This window comes from Colias philodice, chromosome 15 (genome assembly GCF_061535455.1).
Source record: "Colias philodice isolate Cphi_HAF_F1 chromosome 15, ilColPhil1 Martin Lab GWU primary, whole genome shotgun sequence".
Lineage (NCBI taxonomy): Eukaryota > Metazoa > Arthropoda > Insecta > Lepidoptera > Pieridae > Colias > Colias philodice.
In genome coordinates, this window is record NC_143100.1 from 4,315,609 (window position 1) to 4,340,129 (window position 24,521).

General features: G+C 32.9%; 1 protein-coding gene across 1 annotated transcript; it reads left to right on the plus strand.

Annotated features, from left to right (window-relative positions):
* The first annotated feature begins 1,200 nt into the window (after window positions 1-1,200).
* LOC149482146 (monocarboxylate transporter 14) lies at window positions 1,201-23,655 on the plus strand. The gene is made up of 9 exons (XM_089704138.1): window positions 1,201-1,550; window positions 15,310-15,452; window positions 17,293-17,563; window positions 19,709-19,992; window positions 20,394-20,747; window positions 21,057-21,267; window positions 21,595-21,750; window positions 22,445-22,636; window positions 23,033-23,655. The coding sequence occupies exons 2-9, from the start codon at window positions 15,333-15,335 to the stop codon at window positions 23,167-23,169; spliced, it is 1,725 nt and encodes a 574-aa protein (XP_089560264.1). The 5' UTR covers window positions 1,201-1,550; window positions 15,310-15,332; the 3' UTR covers window positions 23,170-23,655.
* The last annotated feature ends 866 nt before the right edge of the window (window positions 23,656-24,521 follow it).

Sequence of the window (24,521 nt, forward strand, 5' to 3'; positions counted from 1 at the left end):
ATAACGTAGGCATTAGGTACTTACCTAGTATGTATGAACTAGAAAAAAATAGTAATAAGGAAATAGGTATAATATAGGCTCAAAATGAATCTACAAAATATTTTTTAGAAAACCGCCAGCGTAAATTCAACTGTTCTGTCGTTATAGAAAGAGCGTAAAGCCGTGGAAACTTTTTCAACCCTATTCTCCATCTTGAATGCCATAGCTGTTAGATTATTCTACATAATGTAGACCGTAGGTACTTTGAGATGTCGATTTGGTTTCAAACAAAGTTGATAGTTTTTATTCATATGAATTTTCTTTACTTTACCTTTACTTTACCACCTTAATACCATACCAATTCCATAATCAATAATATTGTAAACTAGCGGTCCGCCCCGGCTTCGCTGTGGTACATGTTCATGTTTTCTCTCCATAAGAACCATCCTCGTACTTCAAAGAATATAATAAAATAAATAATTATCAAAATCGGTGCACCCGTTCACGCGTGATGCATGCCGTAACCTGTGGCCGTAACCAAGGAAAACGAGTTTCATTTTTATATATAGGTAATATAAAAATAACGACATCTAGCGTTGACTCACAGAACTACAATAAAGCACATGTTTTGTATTCTGTGACAAAAACCTTACATTCAGGTTTTTATTTTAACTTTATTAACATTGTAATAAAATAAATTTAATTTAAATATAAACATTACTGTTATATACATTTATTTTAATGCATTAGTATTAATTTAATTAAATAATTTACAAGGTAGTATTCATTTATACAGTGCCATCTTGTGATTCCGCAAGTTAATTTATATTGTCTGTATTTCGAGAGTTCTAGGGTTGTGTGTAAATGTCGATAAGATTATTATATTATATTTTCAGTGTAATCAGTAATATTTTTCTTCAAGATGAAAAAGCCAATTCAATAAGATTCAATGATAATAGCCTTTTTTCATATTAATATTTCTTCTGAAATGATAAAGTATTGAATAAATGAAATAGAATTGAAGAATGGGGAAATGAATTAATGTAATCAAGGTGTTTTACCTTTATCAAAAATAGTTGTAGTACAAATATTTCAATATGTACGTGGAAAATTATATTAACGCTTTGAGCAAGATCCGAGTAATAAAATCGATTACAAGTATTTATCTGCAGTATCGATTAAACTTTGTGCCAATCACATCCCTATTTTTTTGCCCAATAAGCAGTAGCTACCGAGTCGCATAGATAGTACCAAACTACCAAGTTACCTACCAAAGATTCGAAGAAATGTGCAACGAGGGAAAACATATGAGAGAGAAATAACAAAGAACCAGGTTATCAAAACAGTTGTAGTTTTGTGTCATAAGTTTTACGTGCTTTTTGTTAATATTCGTTGCAAGAATTGATTTGACAAAAGTTATTTGATAGTTACTTTAATAATTTTGACAACAGTATTATTATCCTGCAATTATAGTTAAATGTTTATTTTTAAATTGTGCTAAAAAATGTTAACGGTGTTATTGTGAAACTGAATATTTCGTAACTGCATATATGGGACTTCTTTTTAGCACGGTAAGTAAAATCTTATATTTATATCACAAAATATAAAATTAACATACAAAATTATAAAAATATCGTGGTTTGTTAGACTTGGCATAGATATTGCCAAGATCGTATATTTATTATTACAAAGAATTTGTGTAATGTGTATTTCTTTTTGGGTTGACTTTAGAAACGTGCGGCACGAATTTCGGCGCGATTTTAATTTTTATCGATCGATAATGATGCCCCGAAACATACATTAGCGGCTTTTCGTGCGGAAACGTGTAATTACAGAGAAATCTTTTTTTTAATTTTTGAGATTATGTTCAAAATTGTTTGAGTTACATTGACAAAACTACAAGAATTGTGTTTGAAAGAGATAACAAATGTCTTAATGTACATATTAAAAACCATAGTTCATTCAAAAGCATGTTGCTGAGGGGACAACAATTCATACGGGTTATTGGCGAGCATATGATTGTTTGGGGCAATATGGGTATGTTCATAAAAAAGTTAATCACTCAGACCCAGACAACCCATTTGTTGCCTCTGACCCATTTGAGTCCCAGTGGCATGTTGTAAAAAGATTTTTTAAAAAAGATAACTATAACCACCCAGCAAACTTCGGTGATAATATTATAGAATATGTGGAGACGATGGGTGGAAAAAAATAAAATGGATCCATTCATTGCCATTGTAAATTGTATCAAACATGTATACAAGATTTGAAAAATAATTATTTAAAAAAAATGTTTTTATTGTATGTAAGTATATTGCACACAAATTGTTAATCACAGAACCGAATCTGTCCACCCGATTCCACGTGGTACTTGTCTGTCATACACTAGAGTGTATTTAAAAAGTCGGAGGCGCGGAGGAGCGTGGCGCCCGCGTGTGCTGAGGAGCAGGCAGAGTCAAGCGAGCCGGAGTGGCTGAGGCTGGTCGCCAAAGGCGACCAAAAAGCCGAAGCTACGAAGGCGAGTGAAGACTCCTGCCTGCAACGAGGTACACGGGGGCAAGCGCCACGTTCTGCAGCGCCGGAGCAGTCAAGAAAGCCCATAATCTTCGTTATATTTCTAACTACATCACTACATTTGTATAAAACAAAGTCACTTTCTCTATCCCTATGTCCCTTTGTATGCTTAAATCTTTCAAACTACGCAACGGATTTTGATGCGGTTTTTTTTAATAGATAGAGTGATTCAAGAGGAAGGTTTTAGTATATAATTTATTAGGTTTAAGTCAAAGCGGGCGAAGCCGCGGGCGGTAAGCTAGTATAAATATAATCTCAAAAAAAATTAAAAAAAAAATAGAAGGGGGGGTTTCCTCACCCCCCCACTTTATAGGGGGTCTCCTCTTACCTCCCCCCTCCCTTTCCCTCCCCTCCCCCCCCTTAATTCGTGCCGCAAATTTCTAAAGAAATACCTTATTTTTGCCCATTGAGCCCGGCTGTCGTTAGAATGCACAAAATCCTTCAGGTAAATTTTATATTTTCTCTAAGTATGTTTCTTAATAATAGCTCATCATATTATATTGTACCTACATTTCAATACTTAGAAAAATAAACCCAGTAAATAGTGTAATACACTGTAGACGCTATACACTATAGTTAGCTGAAAAGTTAAGAAAGTAGCCTTAAATAATAATTTGTTTTTAAGTATATTTTTATTTTTTAAATAAGTACCTTTCACATGTGCACTACATTGATGAAACTGTTTTGAATTCAAGTTAATATTAATTAATACACAAAAAATATATAATATTGCAACGGAAGTTGTGATCATCCTTAAAATAAACACTCAAAAACATTCATTCAATTCCTCCGAATTAACCTTTGTCATGCATGTTTAATTTTCCTTTACTATAAGTATAAAAAATTTCAAATGTCAAATCAATAAAATACAGTCGGCATCAAAATATTAAAAGTAGGTGTTGATTTCATAACAAAGAACTGCAATATAATTCCCATTTTCATGACAGTACACGGAGAGATGATCTATATTAATTACTCACAAAATCTTACTAGGTAATTGGTAATGCAATTTGTACAAAGAAAGTAGTCCTAAAAAGTTTAAAAATGAAGTAAATTAAAAGAACCATATATTCTGCCGTTACAGTTAAAAACATCTTGCATTATAACCCTTCTTTCATTGTGGCTGCCTTTGGGTATTAAATTTTTATGTGTATTGTATTATTATTATTAGTTCAAAGGAAACACATTTATGATTAGACAATAAAGCAAAATTAGAAGTTTGTTCAATGTAGGTACCTAATTGTTTTTTTTATCATCATCTAGATTAGATTGTTTGATATAAAAACTAAAGAGTCTATTGACATTAATTACCTTAATAGGCATTTCCTTATTTTCATTACTTAATTGTTCTGTAACATTCAACTAATAAAAGTGTTTGTGAAATTTGTATGCCCGCCACAATTAATGTCAGTGTAGCCAGAAAAATATCATTTGAATTTGACTATATTCTCTATTATATTGAACTTATTTTTATAATTTTATTCAATTTTTAGATTCTGGTTTTTATGAATAAAATGTTACATATTATAATTATTATAATGACTTAAGACAATAACAATAAGAATTTTCTAATTATATGATACCCTTAACCTTTACCCATAAGAACTCAGTTCTTTCATTTTTTTAATATTAAAACTATGAATAAATTTAAAAGAATTAAGGGACTAAGCAAATACTTACACAATATTCATAATCATAGAAAGATCATATCCCTAAGAAAAAAAAGTGGCAAAGATTTGCTTCATCTATTTAGCACTTGTTCTGTTGTGATTTGTCACGGGTAGTTAAGTTCTATTTCATCCTATTTATTAGGAGATAGGAGATAGGTGGCCACATTTACAACATACATATTTTTTTTTAATTGATATAGGTTGGCATATACCTGCTTTTGGGTGGTGCTACTAAAACTAGCCATCAGGTGGCCCACAAGCTCGGTATATTTCTACTCAAGTAAAATTTCTAGTAGATATATTTTATAACTGAAACTCTATACTTGTATTATAAAGCTGAAGAGTTTGTTTGTTTGTTTGAACGCGCTAATCTCAGGATCATCTACTACTTCGATTTGAAAATTTATTTCGGTGTTAGATAGCCCATTCATCGAGGAAGGCGATAGTATCACCGATAATATCACCACGCTAAGACCAACAGGAGTGAAGCCACGCGGATGAAACCGCGGAGCGCAGCTAGTAATTCATAAAGACCAACACAAGCGTTATATCGTAACAAATTTGCCCTTTGTTTCATTCCGTTGTCGTTTTTGTGATGTCATCACGAACTACGAAGGGTATTGCCCAACGTTTCAAAAAATTTAAAACTTTACAAAAATACGTATTGTCACCTGCCAGGTTTCCCCGAGCGTATTATTCTTGATTGAAATTTGAAACGGCATTTTATTAGGAAGTCTTTTTCTCGAATAGATAGGTATCTTAAATTCTAGTTATATCTTATTGCCGTATACAATAACATGAATGTGCGTCAAATATCACCAACACAGGTCGTGAACATTTTGTGGAGTATCGCAAACCTGACGTCTACGTTATCACAAATATAACTTGCGGTTGGCATTGATTGTTTTTACCGAATATAAACCTCAAAATCGTATTGATATGTACTTATTGTGTTATTATAATCGTATTGACTGCATCTTCTACGACTGCTTAAATCTGGTAAGAACATCATTATTCATTGATCATTATTTAGTATCTTATCTTTGTACGTATATAATAATTATTAATTACCTATAAACTTTATTTAGGTATTGACTTACGTTTATTTAATCAGTCATTGTTACTTAGTAATTAAACATGAGATAGGTATTAAATCGAAGCGAACAAACAAAAAAAAATATGGGTCCATGACATGTATCAGAACTCAGACGTACGCCAATGAGCCTAAGTTTAACATTGCTCACTTGTCCTAATAATTGCAATCAATATAATGAAGCTTCATTCAAAAATACAGGGCTTATAAGAGAGCTTTTACTGTGTGTCTATTCCATAATCTAGGTATACCTACGTGACTAAATAGGGTCTTAGCCGCATATCTGTTTACACGTTTGTCGTCTAACGTCTGTCTGTCGACCTAAGAGCTTTTTTATTAGAGAAAGCCGACATGAATCTAGGACTCCTAGATTGTTTACCGGTGCCACAGTAAATATGTACGCAACACGCATGAAATTGACTTTTTTACATTGACCATAGATTACCACAGATCTATTTGTGTGACCCACATACATGAACAGTGTCCTTTCATATATAAAACAACCAATGAATAATAAATTTGATGATAGGTAGGTACTAGGTACATTAAATACAACATTTATTACCTTTAGAACTACACTAGCAAAACGTTTCAATTTTCTAGTCTAGTGTATCAATTATAATATTAACTATACACATTGAATAATATTGTATAAAAAAAAATATTGTAAAATGTGAGATTTAAGAACCTGTTTGTGATCTTTATTTTGAATCGTCCAAATATAGGTATTATCTTAATCTTAATCTTTCTTAATATGTAGGTATACTATTATAAAGGCGAAAGTTTGTAAGTATGGATGTACGTATGGATGTATGGATGTTTGTTACTCTTTCACGTAAAAACTACTGAACCGATTACAATGAAATTTAGCACACATATAGAGGGTAACTTGGATTAACACATAGGATAGGTTTTATCCCGGAAATCCCACGGGAACGGGAACTATGCGGGTTTTCCTTTGAAAACGCGGGCGAAGCCGCGGGCGGAAATCTAGTAAGTCTATAAAATATTAGAAATGATCAGTGATTTTTTAAAATCTTATTAAAAATTTACTTTACAATAAGTAATTATTATTTCTATTTAAATACTGATAAATGCATTGGTAAAAATGGATTAATAATACAATCGATCGTAAATTTTACAATTATTGATAATTTAATTATCTATGCAATATTGTGTATTTATTATGTATTATAAACACAGATAATAGTATAGTATTGGTACCTACCTAGTTAACTGATAATTTTTTAACATCGATCTCGATGCACGTGATTATTGTGCAATAATATGATGTCTGAAGTGTTTGAGGCTGATAAACTTGACAGGACTAAGGGTCCCATTGACCTACATTTAGGAGTGTTTACAGCATTCAATCTCAGCATCGTTTGTTTTTTTATCTGATAGCAATGCGCCTTGTGAGGATGTTACATATTAAATAGGTACATATGATATTAATCAGCATCGGCCCTACAACTGTGAATGAACTACAATTCGATTTAAAAGATCTCTTCACTGATGATATATTGTTTACGTGTTGGGGGTCACGTAGGTATAAAGTCTGAGTGGCCTTCGATTTAATAATAAAATTTTAAGCGATACATTGAAAGGCTAATTTAGTATACAATAAACATGTATTTGCGACACTCACGTCTCACACCCACAAAGAAAAATCGTCTCATTGGAAGTGTGTTAAATTTTGCGTATAAACAACACATTATACGTACCTATCTACGTGTTTTAAAATATGGAAATATTGTTATATAAGAACAGGTAATGTGAAACCGGAATTTGATAAATGGCAAATATTAGTTAGGTGCAAATTCTGTGTAGACTGATGGTTCGGCCAATTCGACTTGTACGTAAATATAATTTATGGCCACATAAAAAGATAATACCTCCATGATTATTTCAGAGAATTCTGTTATTTTTTAAATTTACGATGATACTTGATAGCTAATATGTACCTTGTTAGTACCTACTGATAATTCAAGAGTTTGTTGGTATGTTATGGCATTTTTTTTTATTTCTTTTCATTACGATTCATAGAAACAGTTCATAGCTTTTGTTATGACTTATGATAATATTTTATGTAGCACTAGCTTTCCGCCTGCGGCTTCGCCCGCTTTGTCTAAAACGTAATAAATTATATACTAAAACCTTCCTCTTGAATCACTCTATTTATTAAAAAAACTTTCTTTTATACTTTAACTTTCAGATATAGAAACTATATTTATCTTACAGAAAAGAGCCATTCGCTCTATATATAATTTACGTGCTCGGGACTCACTAAGAGATCATTTTAAGAATACTGGTATCCTTACTGTACCATCACAGTATATATTTAATAATATTTTGCATGTACACAAAAGCTCCGACTTACACACAAGAGTAGGAGATAGACACGATTATGGCACAAGGAACAGGAATAGAATTGAAATGCCATTTTTCCGATTAGCTAAAGTTAAAAATTCATTTATGGGTCAAGGTATACGCTTATATAATAGAATTCCTCACAATATTAAAGAGTTTAGTAGTTCTAAATTTAAAACTTATATAAAAAATGTATTAGTTCAGAGAGCGTACTACAGTATTCAGGAATATATAGACGATAAAGACCCATGGAGGGTTATCGCGTAAAAACCACAGGACAGTTCTTTGGCATATTATGATATTATATTATTATGTAGTTAGATATAAGTTACATATTATGTAATATTGACATGATTTAAAAGAGCAACTATGGAGTTTCTTGCCGATTCTTCTCCATAGATACAGCTTTCCGAATCGGTGGTAAATGTTAAAAATACTTATGTAATGACGATTCGAAAGTGCTACTAAATAGTAGTCTAATTGAATAAATGAATGTTTGAGTTTGAGTTTTGAGTTTGAAACCGCATCAAAATCCGTTGCGTAGTTTTAAAGATTTAAACATACTGTATATGGACATAGGGACAGAGAAAACGACTTTGTTTTAATACTATGTAGTGATATTATAATATAAAGAAGTCTTGTATTTTTCACTTTTATTATTAAATAAAAAAATATTTGAATAATTCGTTGTGCAGCTCACGAGAGGCTGAGGCGGACAAATATTAAATCGTACACTGCATTCGACTACTGACGTCGAGTAAGAGCTAGCGCGCACGAGCAACTTTGTCTCCGCAACTATTGCACGCCTCATAAGCGAAGCGTTGAGGTGGGTACTACTGTCACTTCGCGCAAAACATCTGATTTTCAAACTTAAAAATGTCTTTATGTATCATACATTGCACTTGTAAGATAATACATACACACACATATTAAGAAAAAACACTATTTTTAACGTTCATGATATTTTTGATGTCATTTTTGTTATTTAAACTAGTTAAAAAACAGTTTAAAAAAGTTCTATCTTGGACGTCCGTGTGTCTGTATGTGCGGATCCTTTTTCTTGTTAACACGATAGCGTCCGAAATACTTTACTAATCGAGTATTTTTTTTTCTCTTACGCTTGAGTATGCTCAGGAATAGAACCCTTTCATTTTTCAGGGTCTGATTCGATGTGGTTTAATTGTTATTAAATAAACAAAAATAATAATTAATAAATATTTATTAAAAAAAAATTATGAGGCGTGCACTTTTGGATTTTCCAAATTATTTTGTCTCTCCCATCAATTTGTATGGGGAGTTGCGTCGCTACGTGCGAGCACTTTCATACTAGCCCATGGGTGAAGAGACAAAATAGTTGCGGAGACAAAATAGTTGCGGAGACAAAGTTGCTCGTGCGCGCTCGCTCTAAGGTCGTTGTCCTCTTTCGGCTTTCTGACTGAAATTATGGTTGTAAAAAAAATAAAAAAAAAAACTCAAAACTTTAAGAACATTCTAGAATTAAAGACATAATATTAAATATGATGATCTTATTATTTGTTGAAAAATCGTGTAAAATTAATAATTGATATCTACTAAAATAATAAATGCGAGAGTCTGTTTCTTTGGCTGTGACTCTTTCACTAGACCGAATTGGAGTAAATTTGGAATTAAAATCGATAGGTAAAACTTGAGCTTTTTTTTCAAAAATCAACTAATGGGTTGAAAGTTGAAACTAGAGATAAAAGGTTATTGCTCGTGGTTAAACTGCGGGCAGCGGGACACAGCTAGTTAGTTCGTTATTACTAATTAACGAATTTGTAATATGTACTCGTAATTTATATAGGTTACTGGGTCACGATAATTGATAAGTAATATCTTTATTGTCTTGTGAAATTTTATTATCTGATCATCATTTTAGCACATCATTTATAAATAATCTAAGTAGGTAGGTACTTGTAATAAAAATGACTCAAGTAAACAAATTTTAACAAACAAATCAAATGTTTTAAAATATTCCCGTTTTTCCCCGTTCCCGCAAGAATTTCGGGAAATCCTTTCTTAGCGGATGCCTACGTCCTAACATCTACCTGCATGCCAAATTTCAGCCCCATACGTACAGTGGTTTGGGCTGTGCGTTGATAGATCACTATATCAGTAACCTTTGAGTTTTATATATATACAGTGAAACCTGGTTAAGTGAGACATCAAGGGACCTGCAATGTCGTTTCACTTATAGAGGTATTCCACTTACCCAGTGTCTCAGATATACAGGTATAAATAAATATCTGTCTCATTTACAGAGGGTTCCATTAATAGAGGTGAGAATACAGGTTATTTCAGTTATACAGGTGCGATCATTAAATAAAATATATGGTAGGGTAGAATAAGAATGAGTAAACAAACAATGTTATCTCAGTTACAGAGGTTTATGCATATAAAATTTACTCGCTGTCTCAGTTATAGAGGTAACTATGATGATAAATCGAAAGAACAAATCCCAGATATAGGAGGTTTACCTCGTCCCACTAACAGAGGTAATTCAGTGCCAAAGTGTTGGGACCTCAGCATGAGTGCCAGTTATGGAGGTTTCTCACTTATCCCGGTCCCACTTAACCAAGTTTCACTGTATATACAGTGGTGGTCACATAATTAAAGACACCCCCTAATTGACCACAAAATATTTATTTTAGGAAGTACAAATATCTGAAAAAGATATTTAATCTAGTATTATTTTTATTAAACAATACAAGACAATATGTTCTTTAAAATGAGTTACAAAAAATAGTTATATTCCTTGTTAGTTTCGACACTTGCTCTCTGTGGGAATGTAACACAAACTTTGTTAACGTACGTGTAGCTGGCCACTTAATTAAAGACAACAAGAAATTAGTTATAATTTTTATAAATAAAAAGAAACGGCATTGTGCTTTACTTCGTTTTGTCGCGTAATTTCATAAATCGTTGACACTCTATAATTTTTTTGAGTATTTTTAACTTTTAAAATTAAAATTCATACGTTTAATAGTTTTAATACCAATTATTATGGTTAAAAACAAGAGTTGCGACTCGTCCACAAGAAAAAATATTTTTAACTTCCATGATAATTAAACTGTTTCAAGGATATGGTTATGAATGCTATAAAACATGTCAAGATGCTCCACACGATCGAAAACGTACTCAGAAAAGCAAAACCACTAAAAAACTAAACTAAAATACTCGGCCGAAAGATTCAAAAATGGTGTTGTTGGCTAAAAAGATCCATTTAAAGGGTCGGAACTGATACAGTTCAGAGTTGTATGGTGTAGCAGGCTTGAAAGGGGTGTCTGCAAGGACAATTAGATGGAGACTGTGTGAGGAAAACTTGCACTGAAGAGTATCTCGGAAAGTACCACTTTTGAAAAAACAAAATGTGAAGGCAAGATTTCACTTTGCTACAAAATACAAACACTGGACTGAACGAGAATGGAAACATGTGTTGTTTTGGCATGAAACTAAGATTAATATGATTAATTCTGTCAGAAAACAATATGTAAGACGCCATCTCAATAAGGAAATGGATCCAAGATACTCTAAAAAGTAGTCATACATGGGGGTGGAAATATCAATGTGTGGCGCTGTTTTTCTGGACTTGGTGTTGGATCTGTCAAAAAGACAGAAGGCAACATGGATAAATTCCAGTACAAGTATATTTTAGAGCAATCCATGCTGCCCTATGCGGAGGAAAATTTACCTGTTGTTTGGACTTTTCAACACGATAATGATCCTAAGCACACAGCAAAAGTAGTGAAGTGCTTGTTAGGGAACAAATCTGTAACTGTTTTGGATTGGCCCCCCTACAGTCCGGATTCAAATCCGATCGAAACTTATGAAATCAAGAAAGAAAGAAGTCGCGGCAAAGCGATCATCAAACGTCGACTAACTTTGCAAAGCATTTTCGAAGAATGGAACCAATTTAATGATGCAACTTGAACAAAATTAGTTGCTTCAATGCCCAAGAGATGTAAACCGTCATTACTGCCAAAGGACATGCAACCAAATATTAAAAAGTGTAAAAATGTTTTGTAAATACGTCAGGTATTTTGTGTTGTAAAAATAATCTCATTAAAATAATAATTTTTTATATTTCTTATAAGCGAGTCTAATGTCTTTAATTATATGGCCAGACCTTTGCTAGGTTAAAACTGCTAGTAGCAGTGTTGCCACATGCCAAATCGATAAATCTGGATATAGTAGTCTAAAAATCTGTATAAAATCTGTATGAAATCAAACCGTAAGCTGTTTAAAATCTGAATGGTATGTTTGTTAAAGAAAACATTGGATTGTACTTAAAACTTTATTGATTAAAAAAATACATACTTTTATTCATTTTATTAATCAATTTCTTGTGAACATTGAGCTTAAAACATGGCTCGTTATTCAATAATTGTTTTGTCAAAATTAGCCCCTCCATCGTTTCGGTGCCTAAATGGTTCCTGGTTTTTGTTTTAATTAAATTAATAGATGAAAAAATCCTTTCATGTAATCAGAAAACGTAGTCGACTCGTAATCATCGTAATGCACGAATGATTGATTTGCAAACTTTAAAAAGAAACAAATACATTCATTCGTTAACAAAATACATGTTTCGGGAAATCCCCAGAAGAATATACAATTATTGTTTGTTTGTTCCGAGGGAAATCCCCGATGTACGCCATGAATGTTGCCGGATTTAAACAACTGTATAAAAATAATATACTTAGATAATGGATTATTTTATCGTAGTAGTGTCCTTATCCAAAAAAGGTTTTAACAAATGTATAAAATTTACTTTGCTTATCAATTATTTTATCATAGTTAGTGTCCTTTACCTAAAATCTGTATAAAAGTAAAGCCAAATCTGTAATCTGTATAGTGGTCTTAAAATCTGTATAGATACAGATAAATCTGTATATATGGCAACACTGGCTAGTAGTACGGATGAACCGAATAAAATCTAACAAACCGACAAGTTTTGTAGATAAAATTTAGTTTAGCATTAGACAACACATACCTGAATATTTTAAAATTATTTAACAAGTTCCAATGGTAGTGTAAAAAAAATTTTTGAGAGAAGTGTCTTGGGTAGTATAAAATGTTCTTTAGTGTCTTTAATTATGTGACCACCACTGTATATACAGTAGATAAGTAAGTAATAACCTTCGTGCATGTCAAGTACCATGAATGATTATTATTATGTGTCCGAACAGCGCACAAGAGTTATATTCGTCTTGCTGGATGCTACAAAAAAATCAAAGTCATTGCTCTCGGAACGAAGTACGAAATGTTATTACGTATACCGCTTTCGGATTAACAGTTTGCGATGACCTCGCGAATACGCACGTGGTTGCCGGCTTCAATCGTTCTATTGCGGCCACGTGGTGCTAGCGTGATCCTCTCTAGACCCACTCGTATATATATAGTTATATATAGGGATGTAACGATACATGATTTTGCCGATACGATACAGATACTGATATTTGTAGTAATGTATCGGCGATACCGATACCGATACCGATATCGATGGCTTGGTAGAAAAATAAATGTGAATTATGCATAAAAAGTTACCAACATTTAACAGAGACTCAACTGTTAATCGTATTCTTTTAAATAAAAATGCCAAATCAAAAAACAACAAAACCATTTATTTTAGTATTATTATTTTACAAAGTCAGTTAAACTTTAAATAATACACATACAATCAGTACCTAATAAAAGTTTACTATTGGTAGAGTTTTTTCAGAAAACAAAGTGCGCACGCGCGGGCGTCCTCCCGCATCGTTCATTGGGCGCGGTTTTTTGAATTGTTTGATATCGGTATCGGTTGTTTTATTATCGGCGATACCGATATATCGGCTTGCCGATTATATCGGCCGATATATCGGTATCGGTATCGGTATCGTTACATCCCTAGTTATATATAACTCTAACTGTCGACGGTATTTATAGGCGTAGGTATATACTTGAAGCGTGCCGGCTGTCGGAATCAAAACAACAATGATAAGTGATGATAAAGCAGTTGTTGTCCGGCAACTGTATCTACTCCAAACTGCTGTATGTGTGGGTTTAAGTAATATGTACACAATGTAACAAAACGGTTAAAACAATTGAATGTTACACGAAATTAACTCTATAGGGAACAATAAAATAAATTAGACAAAATTAATTAATTAATAATAATGTATAATGAACAAATGTTGAAATGTAACAAATAATATTATAATAAATTATGTCTAAAGCTGAATAAATTCGTGTACATACGCCATTGTAACAGTGTAATATAAATTAGTGTGAACACAGGCTCCTGAAAAACAGTTTACAACTATATTAGGAGCCTGGGTCATTAAATTTTTGTAAGATATATCTAATGGTGCAAATAAATGATTTATTTATTTATTTAAATATTTTAATATATCCTTCCAACCGTATTTATTTATACAGAAGTAACTGATAGTACTTACAGTTTAACCAAAACATTTTTATATGCTAAAGGGACCAAAACTTTTAATTAAGTTAGTTTTAATAGTGTATTTGTCTGAAATAAGGCAGTCGTTGAGGAAATTAGTTATTACGGCTTGCGAGTTACTCATATTTAACATTTTGTACTAAGTAATAGGTAGTTAAATGCTGTAAAGATATTTTAGTATCGTAGGTTGCAAATGAATAAGGTTGGTATTAATATTTTACGCAATTTGCCGTAGGCAGTACTGTTATCCAAGGTAATTAATTGATGAATTGAATTACCTGCGATGCCATTTGTTTTCATGTAGAATTTAAGCATCCGTCGGTTACTTTGAAAAAAAAAAAAATGTATGCGTGTACTAGTGTACACACGTAAGAAGTGAAACTTCTTTATGACCTTAAAAATGGTACGAGTATGGCGTAACGCAAAAATGTCACGCGTACGGCGTAACGCAAATATGTCACGCGTACGGCGTAACGCAAAAATGTTACACTAAATTTTTGTCCAACCCCGATAAAGAAGTTTCACTTCAAAAATTAAACTAAAGGAAATCCCCAGACCCCAAACATCATGGAAATATGATGTTTGAGTGCGGTATATAATTCTAGGATAGCCTATATAACTTTCTACCTATCCCCAGACACAAATATCTTACCATAAAATACATCCGTTGGGACGTGAGAGTCAAGCAAACAAACACACTTTCGCATTGCTATACTAATTAATTTAAAGCTTAATAGTTTGTTAGTTGCTAAATTCAAGAACGGTTACATCGTATGTTACTAGGTATTTGTTACACGCTTTATATTAGCTTCACCTGTATGTTTGTTTGTTTGTAACCGACTTCTTTGGGCGCGATTTTGACCCACTTTAAACGGCCAGATTTCGTTCAAACTTTGTAGATTTATTGAGGACCGATGACAATACACTAATTTGATAAAATTTTCTATTTTTTAGTTCGGTTTTCTATAAAAAGCGTGTTTTTTAGTTTTTTTAAACTATTATTATTAAGTTAAATGATAAATCTGTGCTGCTCCGAATTGAATAAGGCTTTATAACAACAAGTACGACGTGGGTGAAACTTCGAGGCCACAGCTACTGTAATATAAGTATTCTTACAAATCATAATGTGTACATCGATAACTACATGTTATTGCACGTTGCAGGTTCGTAGGTGACAATTAGCAAAATGACGGTAGAGAAGAGCAAAGGTTTTGAGAAGTGCAAGGGTTACCAACCAGCGACGCGCAAGGTCGCACCGGACGGTGGATGGGCGTGGATGGTGTGTTTGGGAGTCAGCTTAGTGAATGTAAGTTTTAATTATATTTAGTTTGTATACTGATTAATTGTTAGCTAGCTTCAGTCTTTGTTTTACTTTCGGTTTCAGGACAAAGTAGCCTAAATGGTAAGCCAAGCTTTAATTATCTCTTCATCATGTTATTGTGGTAGAAAATTTGTTATCTGTGTTTTAATTTTACTTGAACGTTTAACGTAGATATGTGAAATATGAGTAGTATTTTATCCTTATATCCTTTCTTTCGATCATAATGAGTGTAAATAGAGCATCTAAAGCAAACATTAAATAAATGTTTAGTTTGAATTAGGTTTTGAATTCTAATTTGGTTACAATAATTCTAATTTGGCCTGCATTATGCATATTCCTTGCCATGGCTGCACTATCTTTCTATCTTCAAGTAGGTATTGTAAAGAAATACAATAAAGTGTTGTTATTGTATTATCACATAATGGTCTAGTAATAACATGAATAATTGGATCTTTATCCACGTAAAAGGCACAATATGAGTTTTTGAGACGCTACATAGCTCCTTTATGATGGTAAATAATGTTTTGTATACAGAGAGTATCGATTTATTTAATGGGTGGAATAATAATATATAGAAACTATCTATGATAATATTATACAGGTGAATTGTTTCTTTGGTTGAATGCGTCAATCTTGCTAGTAGTTTCCATTAAAAAAATAAGCATCAATGACAATTTTAAAAGCTTCATTGCAGCAAAAACATAAAAAATACCGACCTTTAATACCTACGATGGGATTGGAAACTCAACTCTTCTCTAAATGTTATTAAAATAAGAATTGTAACTTAAACAGATATTTCGATAAAATATTAAATAAAAAGTTATGTATTTCAATAAAATATTAAATAAAAAGTTATGTCTGCGATTGTTGTTGTCCAAAACTAAATATCATGTCTGGTATTCGTGTGTACTATCATAAATTATTATAATATCTCTATGTGACCTGATAATAATATTTCAAACACAATAATATATCTAAGTGAACTCCATGAACTCTGTTGACAACAATGTTCGTGCGTGGAGGCAATGATGCTGCATCTCACAATTATTATAAGTCACATGTTCTACAATTGCTCTCACAGGCATGTTTATCTATCAGGTCACTTATTATATGTATAATCTTTTGGTCTTTACTCGTAAGAATACATTTTTGATGTACCTTCTATAAGATATGGTTCAGTTGCTACGAAAATACATATAAATACAATATCTTGTACCTCAATTATTTAGGTCATTGAAGTGAATTAGCAAATTGTAATTAATGAAATATCCAGCGGCACAAGATCGACGTCATTATCATAATTAATGATTTGCTTTTACCTCGTCGTTTGTGATTGTTAGATGCTTTCGTGATCTTTGTGCAAGGCTATCACTAATCACTATTATACAATTTGTTTTTTCTTTATAAGGCCAAGGTGACACATTTTCAGTTGTATTTTTGTTGGTGGTAATTCCTATTTATTATTCGGATTGAGATTTGAATTCTATCTGCTGATCGATATACAAACGTACTAATAAATGTATTTGGGCCAAGCAATAACTAATGCTTTACGAAACTACGTATTATCTGAGTGTTAAGTCAGCGAAATAAAAATCAGGCACATTAGCTTTATTATCAATTTTTATAATGGCATTGTTTATCTTTGGTAACCGTAGCCGTGCCACACATTAATGATAACAACGCCAAAAGCACAGCAAAACATCGTGATTCGATTACAATGGACACAATCATGACGTCATCCTTTCGAACTTTCGTTCTTGCTCAATTTACTATATGGGGTTTTGACGTCAGCACGCCCATCTAACCCGCCGAATTTGTTTTTCAGTTCTCCACGCGTTCACTGGAGCCATCGTTCGGTTTGCTGTTCAAGGATCTGTTGGACGACCTCGGGGTCCACACGACAGGGGCGGCAGTGATCGCCAGTACCCTTGACTCGGTCGTGAATTTCTCCGGTTTCTTCGTGGGCCCCGTTATCAAAACCTTTTCATACAGAAAGGTGTGCTTCGTCGGCTCGACGATATGCGCCCTTGGTCTTCTCTTCACCGCGCCGGCGAACAGTATGGCACACATATTAGCTACATACAGTATACTTGGCGGTGAGTTTATAGTCCATTGTTTAGAGTAAGCGACGCGGCAAATAAATATGTGATCCGTGCATACTTTAGGTTCATTCACATCGGATCGGATTACACGCTTGTTACCTATCCAGTTATCATGTCATTAGATCTATATTGGATAAATGTTTTATTTTATTTGTTCCAAGTTATATCACCATAAATCCAATAATAAATAATAATGGATATTAATGTTTTCCCATTCAGTTCCACACACCGTAACGTTTGTGTCGGTTTTTACCCTATACAGCAGAAAATTTCAAGTGCGACAAAGCCATTGTCGCTAGCGTGTATGAATCATAGTAAAATAATTCGTCAGCATGCATTGTGCCGCTGATAAGTTTGTAATAAGGCAGTTTGACCACTGAACCTAACCGATAAGTGATGCAATGTGTCTTTGTTAATTGAACTAAACACACTTCTTATAAATGTGTAGCTGTACTTAGCTATGTGAATGGAATAAAAAAATACTAAATGTTATACATACCTACATATACCTATGTATTCAGTATTTACACAGAGATATTATAAACACGACGAAAAATTTATATGTATAATTCTCTCACTTCTATTCTGCTAAATTAGGTTAAGGTCATTTTATCGCATACCGCCTACAATTATGTAAATATTATAATCCCATTCGGTCTGTATAAATAACTTTTCGTGTTAAAATGAATTAGTTAAATATTACAAAAGTCTTAAAATAGATTTTATTAAAATTTTGCGTGACTCAACATAATATATAGATAATTCGCAATCTAAATAATATACCTATTATCTGAACACTGCAGTGATAAATAATGATGAGCATTTAATAAGACGGAGCTGAGTCTTCTGGGAATATGTAATTGCTTATTTGTAAGGATTCTGCTTGTTCTACTCATTTGAATTTCGTATTTATCCTATTGTTTCCTGAAATTTTCCATAGGTTTAACTTCCATGAATACGATGATACAGTTTTATTGTGCCTATTAAATACACTCGTGATTATCGATGTTCTAATTATATAGATGATGATAGCCAATAGTGCATAATGTGAATATATTGTAGGGATAAAGATAACAAACATATTATATAGGATATAAATAAATACTATAATCATTTGCGGTGTTAATTCATCGTCCAGAAGAAGTAGAATGATGGCTTTTTTATTAGAGATAGGGAAACGCTTGACCACAATCTCGCCTGATGTAAAGCTAGGATGTGGTCTAAGATGGTACGCAGTTCTCAAAAAATTGTCCATATTGAACATGTAGAAACTATAATATTATATCTATGTATATTTGTAATGAATAGAAATTATACACTAGTATGTACTAGGAAATAGTTATTTAGTGAATTATAGTTTCCTTGTCGTTTATGGTCCATTATTTGGCTTTATATTCGTTGTTTTAATTAAGCTTCAATATTTCTATAACTTCTCACGTAGTGATAGCGCGGTAATAATTTAAATATACTCCGAGAATGCCTCGCATGAAGATTTCTATAATCAATGCGATTGATATGATATGATTATTATGATTCGTACAAAAGATGTATTATTATTCGACTTACTACTATTAAAATAATGAAAATAAGTAATATTGTTTCATCATAGATATAGAAAACTACAAAACATTACATAATGATTTTTAATTAAATCCTTATCCAAGCAATATACCTAACTAATTGTTTTATGCAACTAATTGTTTCGTTTTTATATAATTTTAAATAACAATTGATTCACGAAGACCGAATTAAAACGTTGTGTGTTAGAAAAGTATATTGCATAAGTTAGTGTCATATTCCTAGCGTAAATTCTTAAAATACTTTTCATTATCACCGGTTTTCTCACGATCGTGCTATGCTAAATTTAATTATTAATGTCACCTTCACACTTTACATGAAATTTAGTATTCGTACCATATTTTATGATGAATATGAATATTACATTTATTACTTCTTGAAACTTAAATTAATTAAAGTATGGTGAATATCGCCAGAAATCTATAACAGAATGAAAATCGGTGCAGTCAATTTTGACTTCATCACGAACAGACCGACGCGATAGAGTTTGATTTATAGTGTAGTGATTTACTACAATACTTTTTACTAACATAACATTCATGATTTCTTTCTTTATTTCAGGGTTCGGAGTAGGTTTAGCGTCATCGTCTTCCTTCGTATCATTAAATCATTACTTCTCCAAAAAGCGTGGTCAAGCGGTCGGTTTATCGATGGCTGGGACGGGCTTTGGTTTGATGGTTATGCCGCAATTAGTTAAAATATTACTGGGGGAATACGGGTTCAGATGGACCGTGGTTATATTGGGAGCGCTGGCGTTCCACGCGGTACTGGGATCGACTCTATTGCAACCTGTGGAACAACATCTGAAGGAGGAACCGGTGGATTGTGAACTGCAACCTGTTAAGGTGAGGGAATATGTTTAGGTGTAGATATCCTTTTCTTAAGTATTCTGTATGAAGTAGCCACGAATTGCCAGTAAGATAGTGTTTATTAGCTGCTATGCGGTTTCAAAAGCAAATATTGTTATAGCTCAGTGTTATAAACTATATCACTGCCAAGGGTCGTCAAAATCCGTTCTAGGGTTTCCGCGTGAAAGAGTAACAAATGTCCATAAACACAATCTTCGCGATGATATCTCAACATTCAAATTTCAAATCTATATTTATTATTCACGCTTGTGGTAGGATAAACAATCGCACATTTGTGATCTCTGAATACATGACTTTTTCAACAGTTAAATAACTTAATAAGTGTTATTTTTGTTGAATTAAAATCTGCTAAATTTCATTTCTACCAAAAATTCCAGGAAATGGAATGTATCAACGAAAGCGATGAAGAAGAAGAAGACAAATTCGAAATCAATCCGCTAGTTACTCATCCGATGCCCAAACTGACAACACAAAGGTCCCATAACAATATGAACCACCCGTCAGTTAGAACCGTGGGTTTACCACGAGCAAAGACATGTGATAAACCATTACAAGAATTTGAAAGGTGTAAACAGAACCAAGGAATGACAACCGCTGCATCTCTAGCAGCAATGCCAATGGTGAAGTCAAGTGGTAGTATAAGTGAAGCGGCCAGGAAGAGGAAAGTGTCTGTGATATCTAACATATCCAATATGGACTTTACGGGTAGCTACTTTCAGCTGTATCTTGATGTGAGTATATTTTGTTTTGTTTTTGTGTAATATTGCCTTGAGGTAATAATTGTGATAAGCAATGGTAAAAAAAAGTCAGTCGCATAAATGAAAATAAAGTTCATTTTGTTTTTCACGTTTTTTTTTGCCAAACTAATTAACTTTTACATTATAACAATGTATTATTTAGTTTTAATTGGAATTTCAATGTTATTTCCATTAGAGTGTTTTATTTTTGATAAAATATAATGAGTATTAAATGTATCTCAATATTATTTATTTTTAAGTAAAAATCGCAGTTATATATTACTAGATGCAAATTTATTTTAGACGGCAGACGAAGACGCGCTTCAAATGAAAGCTATAAAGAAAAGTGAACCTGAGGAAAAGAAGAAAAGTTTTATAAGAAAGTTCATAGCTCTCATGGATCTAGATTTACTAAAAGACTGGTCTTTTCTAAACCTTTTACTTGGACTCTCCTTGTTTTGGGCTGGGGAGTTGCAGTTTCGTATGTTGACGCCTTTCTTTATTAGGAGTTTAGGTAAGATATCAGTTATTTGAAATAATTATAATGTTTGGAATTTTTATTTTTGACTAATTTACTTTGTCTTTGTTCGCGTAAATGCATCTTTATCGCGCACTTGCAATCTTGATATAGCCGAATCCTTTACAAATTTCTATCCCTTATTTTATCTCCATGGTCTCGTTTTATATTCACAAGAAAAATTACCCTATCAAATACTCCAAAGTAAACATTAAAAATGGCCGAATAGTAAACGTGTGACAAACAGACATACAGTCGCACTGATATTTAGTTTAACACTATTAGCAAAAATTCTTCGTGTTTTTAATGACTTTGTTATTTTAGGTTATAATATGAATGACACGGCTTTTTGCCTCTCTATGACTGCCATCACGGATATAGGCGTTAGATTGGTGTTGCCTCCAATATTCGACAGAACCACGATATCTAAGAAGATGATATTCTTTGTGTCTTCATTCTTTTTGGCTGCTACACGATCAGGTATGTTCAGTAAATTGTTTATAGATACAAAACAAGATTGCGTCAATTTCAATGTTACTGGAATATTGCAACAAGAACAAAAATAAAGAAATCTGATATAATATTAAAGATATTTACATTATGATAGGGATTATGGTTACAGAATGTTAGAGGTGTTTATCTCAGTTTCACAATGATTTATATATGCTATGTAAAATTAAATGTACAATTGATTCTCGGGATATGGAGAAAATTCAATAAGGGGTTTCAATATGAAGTCACAAATACTTTCCTACTATACTATTAACTTCAGTATAGGAGTTTGAATCCTTGAAACTATTGAGTATATAGTTCCCCGACGAGTACAATATGGGGGTCTTCAAGCGTAGAGTAAACAGGTACCTTCTAGGGAAGCGCGTACCATCTTAGACCACATCTCAGCTTAACATCAGGCGAGATTGTGGTCAAGCGCTTCCCTATCAACAATAAGAAAGACGGGTTGCACTCCGGGAGTGCCGGCAGAAGGCGGTTTGATTATTAACGTTGAGCATGTTTGATATTTTGGAATGGTATCCGTCTTACGCTTTTTCTATCAGGTCACGTGTCCTGACGCGAGTTTAAGATTTTATACCCATTAAAGAAAAAGTGCTCAACGCCGCTAAAGAAGTTTTCACTTCAAAAAAAAAAAGTATATGAACATTTTACCAAATTCCAGTGCTAGCAGAACAATCTGAATGGGTGCCACTAATGATCTGGCTGTCCATATGTGGTTTCTTCCGAGGCATGTGCTTAAGCAACTTCACTCTAACGATATCTGAGTACTGTCCCCTTGAGAAGCTGCCCGCTGCGTTCGGTCTGCACATGGTCAGTAAGGGTGTGCTCGTTGTGCTTATTGGACCGCTTATTGGTGAGTTATATTCTGTTACTTTTATTATATTAGGCCAGATTGCAGTAACGAAATAGGGTGCTTAATGCAAATATGAAAAAATAAGCTGATGACAAGCTTAAAAAACTAAGAGCTGTACTAGTTGAAGCAATGTTGCGAGTTTTATAATGGTAATAGAATTCAAAACTTGTTTTTACAATTTAATTTTAAGGAAGTCAATAAATGTTAAGAATTAATATTATTTTAATTAACCATAGACAAAAACTTTTATTTCATATCAAAATTCCCTATAGCTTATAATATGATATTCACTCTTTCCTTTTGAAATATCTGTCTACTATTTTTGTAACAAAGTGCATTATTTATTTATAATCATCACATATTTTCTCATAATATAAAAACTATTTTTTTTTTCAGGTTACGTAAGAGATTACACGAACAGTTTCTCAATATGCATACACGTACAGAACTGTTTGATAATGTCGTGCGTGCTCGTGTGGGGCGTCGAGTACGCGTACAACCTGACGCGGCGGCGTAAAGTCGTACAAATATAGTACTTATACGGTACGCTATTAGGTCAAATTTTGTATGGCAAATTTGCAGATATATTATGACGAATTTGTTGAAGTGAAAACTTCTTTAGCGGCGTTGAGCACTTTTTCTGTAATGGGTATAAAATCTTAAACTCGCGTCAGGACACGTGACCTGATCGAAAAAGCGTAAGACGGATACCATTCCAAATTATCAAACATGCTGAACGTTAATAATCAAGTTTTCACTTCTGCCGGCACTCCCGGAGTGCAACCCGTCTTTTTTATTGTTGTAAGTACTTCATGTTGTTTTGAAGTTTGCTTGTTGGCTATGTACGTTAAGTAGCGGTTAGTTTTATTTCTACCTACTGCCAGGTTACAGCAGTACTTAGTTTGATACTTAATGTTTTGTTTACGCTAGTGATTATGTTTTTGAAATTTATTAACAATACTGACTCTCTTAATGATGACAAGTGACAAATGATAGGTAGATATCAAGAAGCTTATATCTAATACACTGGAGATTTCAGTATGAACATTAACTTGTAACAAGAAAATATGACCTTCAATGACTAATTAGATATAAGCTTCTTGGTAGATATATATGTAGTTTTTTTGACATGGCTGGTGAATGAAATAGATTAGGTATGACTTTTTATTGTGAAATTGCAAGCACAAATATTTACAAAGCATTTCTTAAAATAGGTCGCTAATCGTCGTTAAATTGAAATAACTTAGACTCTGATACAAGTCAAATTTAAAGGATACCGGCAAACTAGAATTAACTATAAAATTCATATCAAAATGAAAAGACAAATAAATATTAGTGCCATATCACACTAGCGGATTGCGAGCGGTTTCAAAGCGGAGCGGGTGCGCAACGAATACGTTGCGGGCGCGCAACGAACACGCCGCGGTTGCGCAGCGAATTCGTTGCGGACGCGTCATTTTGTATACTCTCGCACAAAAGCCAGCCCGCCTTGCCTAACTTCCATTCAATATTTCCATCGTTTCTGTAGCACTCAATTTTTTAACCGTACTGTGGAAATGCACTTACTTAACAGTTAACTAAAGATGTAATAACAACTGGAGTTGTTAAAAAAAGGTGCTATAAAATTGAATTACTAGGACTTTTAGAATGTACCATACATTCCAAAAGTATGTAACGACTGACCAGTATAATCTCTCCCATAGCAACGTATGTTATAAAGAGATTTTGTGAACCTAATTATGAGCAAAGTGATAGTGAGTTGCTGGTTGCTTGATAAAATTTTCTATTCACTGCTATTTATCTAATAATAAGATAGCCCTGTTTTAGTTAAGGAGCTTTAACATTTATTTCACTAATGAACTTTCTTAATGAGCAATTAAGTTAT